A 1,017-nucleotide genomic window follows, 5' to 3' on the forward strand; every position below is an offset into this window, starting at 1 on the left:
CACAATATACACAGGCTAAACTCCGTTCACTCAATAAACATTATTGAGAGACCGGAAGTGGAGCGAATGAGAGGTGACCAGAAATGGAAAGAAAAGTAAGCAGAATTTGTTTTGCTTCTGAACCAGATATAATTCATTTTCTACAAATTGCTTGGGAGAGAACGCTAGCATCTGGTTTTGTTATTACACTTACTGATGGTCAGTCAGCATGGACCGGAACAGTTTCCGAATCAGAGATTTCTCAAGAAGCTGATGACATGGCAATGGAAAAAGAGAAATATGTTGATGAACTGAGGAAAGTATTGATATCAGGAGGAGGACCAGCTGATGCATACAAGTTTGATTTTTCTAAAGAGTCTTGTCATTTCTCCTTTGAGAAAAACCTGAAAGATGTTTCATTTAGACTTGGTTCCTTCAATCTAGAGAAAGTTGCAAGTCCAGCTGAGGTCATTAGGAAACTTATTTGTGATTGCCTGGACACCATTGCGGAAAACCAAGCCAAAAATGAGCACCTGCAGAAGGAAAATGAAAGGCTTCTGAGAGATTGGAATGATATTCAAGGACGATTTGAAAAATGTGTGAGTGCTAAGGAAGCTTTGGAGACTGATCTTTATAAGCGGTTTATTCTAGTGCTGAATGAGAAGAAAGCAAAGATCAGAAGCTTGCATAAATTGTTAAATGAAGTTCAAGAACCAGAAAGGAACATTCAGCGTGAAAGGGAAGGCACAACATGTTCTGAAATGACCGCTGATAGAGATGCAGTCTACGATGAAAGTACTGATGAAGAAAGTGAGAACCTGCCTGATCCCTCTGTGTTAGCTCCAGCTACTTCTAGAGATGATTCCATCATTTCAAGTCCTGATGTCACTGATATTGCACCAAGTAGAAAGAGGAGGCAGCGGATGCAAAAAAATCTTGGAACAGAGCCTAAAATGGCTTCTCAGGTGACTCAGCCTCAAGAAAAGGAAAAGTTTGATCCTCCACAACCTGAGAAGTTGAAAAAGGAGCACAGCTCAA

The 1,017-nt window shown here is 40.3% G+C and overlaps 1 protein-coding gene across 1 annotated transcript; it reads left to right on the forward strand.

The window, feature by feature from the left end:
* Positions 1 to 53: 53 nt before the first annotated feature.
* On the forward strand, positions 54 to 1,011 carry LOC121024042 (DNA repair protein XRCC4-like; the record flags this gene model as incomplete). The annotated part of the gene is made up of 1 exon (XM_040466366.1): positions 54 to 1,011. A coding segment is annotated over exon 1 (928 nt), but the record flags the coding sequence as incomplete, so codon positions are not given.
* Positions 1,012 to 1,017: the final 6 nt, after the last annotated feature.

This window comes from Herpailurus yagouaroundi, unplaced genomic scaffold, assembly GCF_014898765.1.
Source record: "Herpailurus yagouaroundi ecotype Mexico unplaced genomic scaffold, PumYag 34061, whole genome shotgun sequence".
In the NCBI taxonomy this organism is placed as follows: Eukaryota; Metazoa; Chordata; class Mammalia; order Carnivora; family Felidae; genus Herpailurus; species Herpailurus yagouaroundi.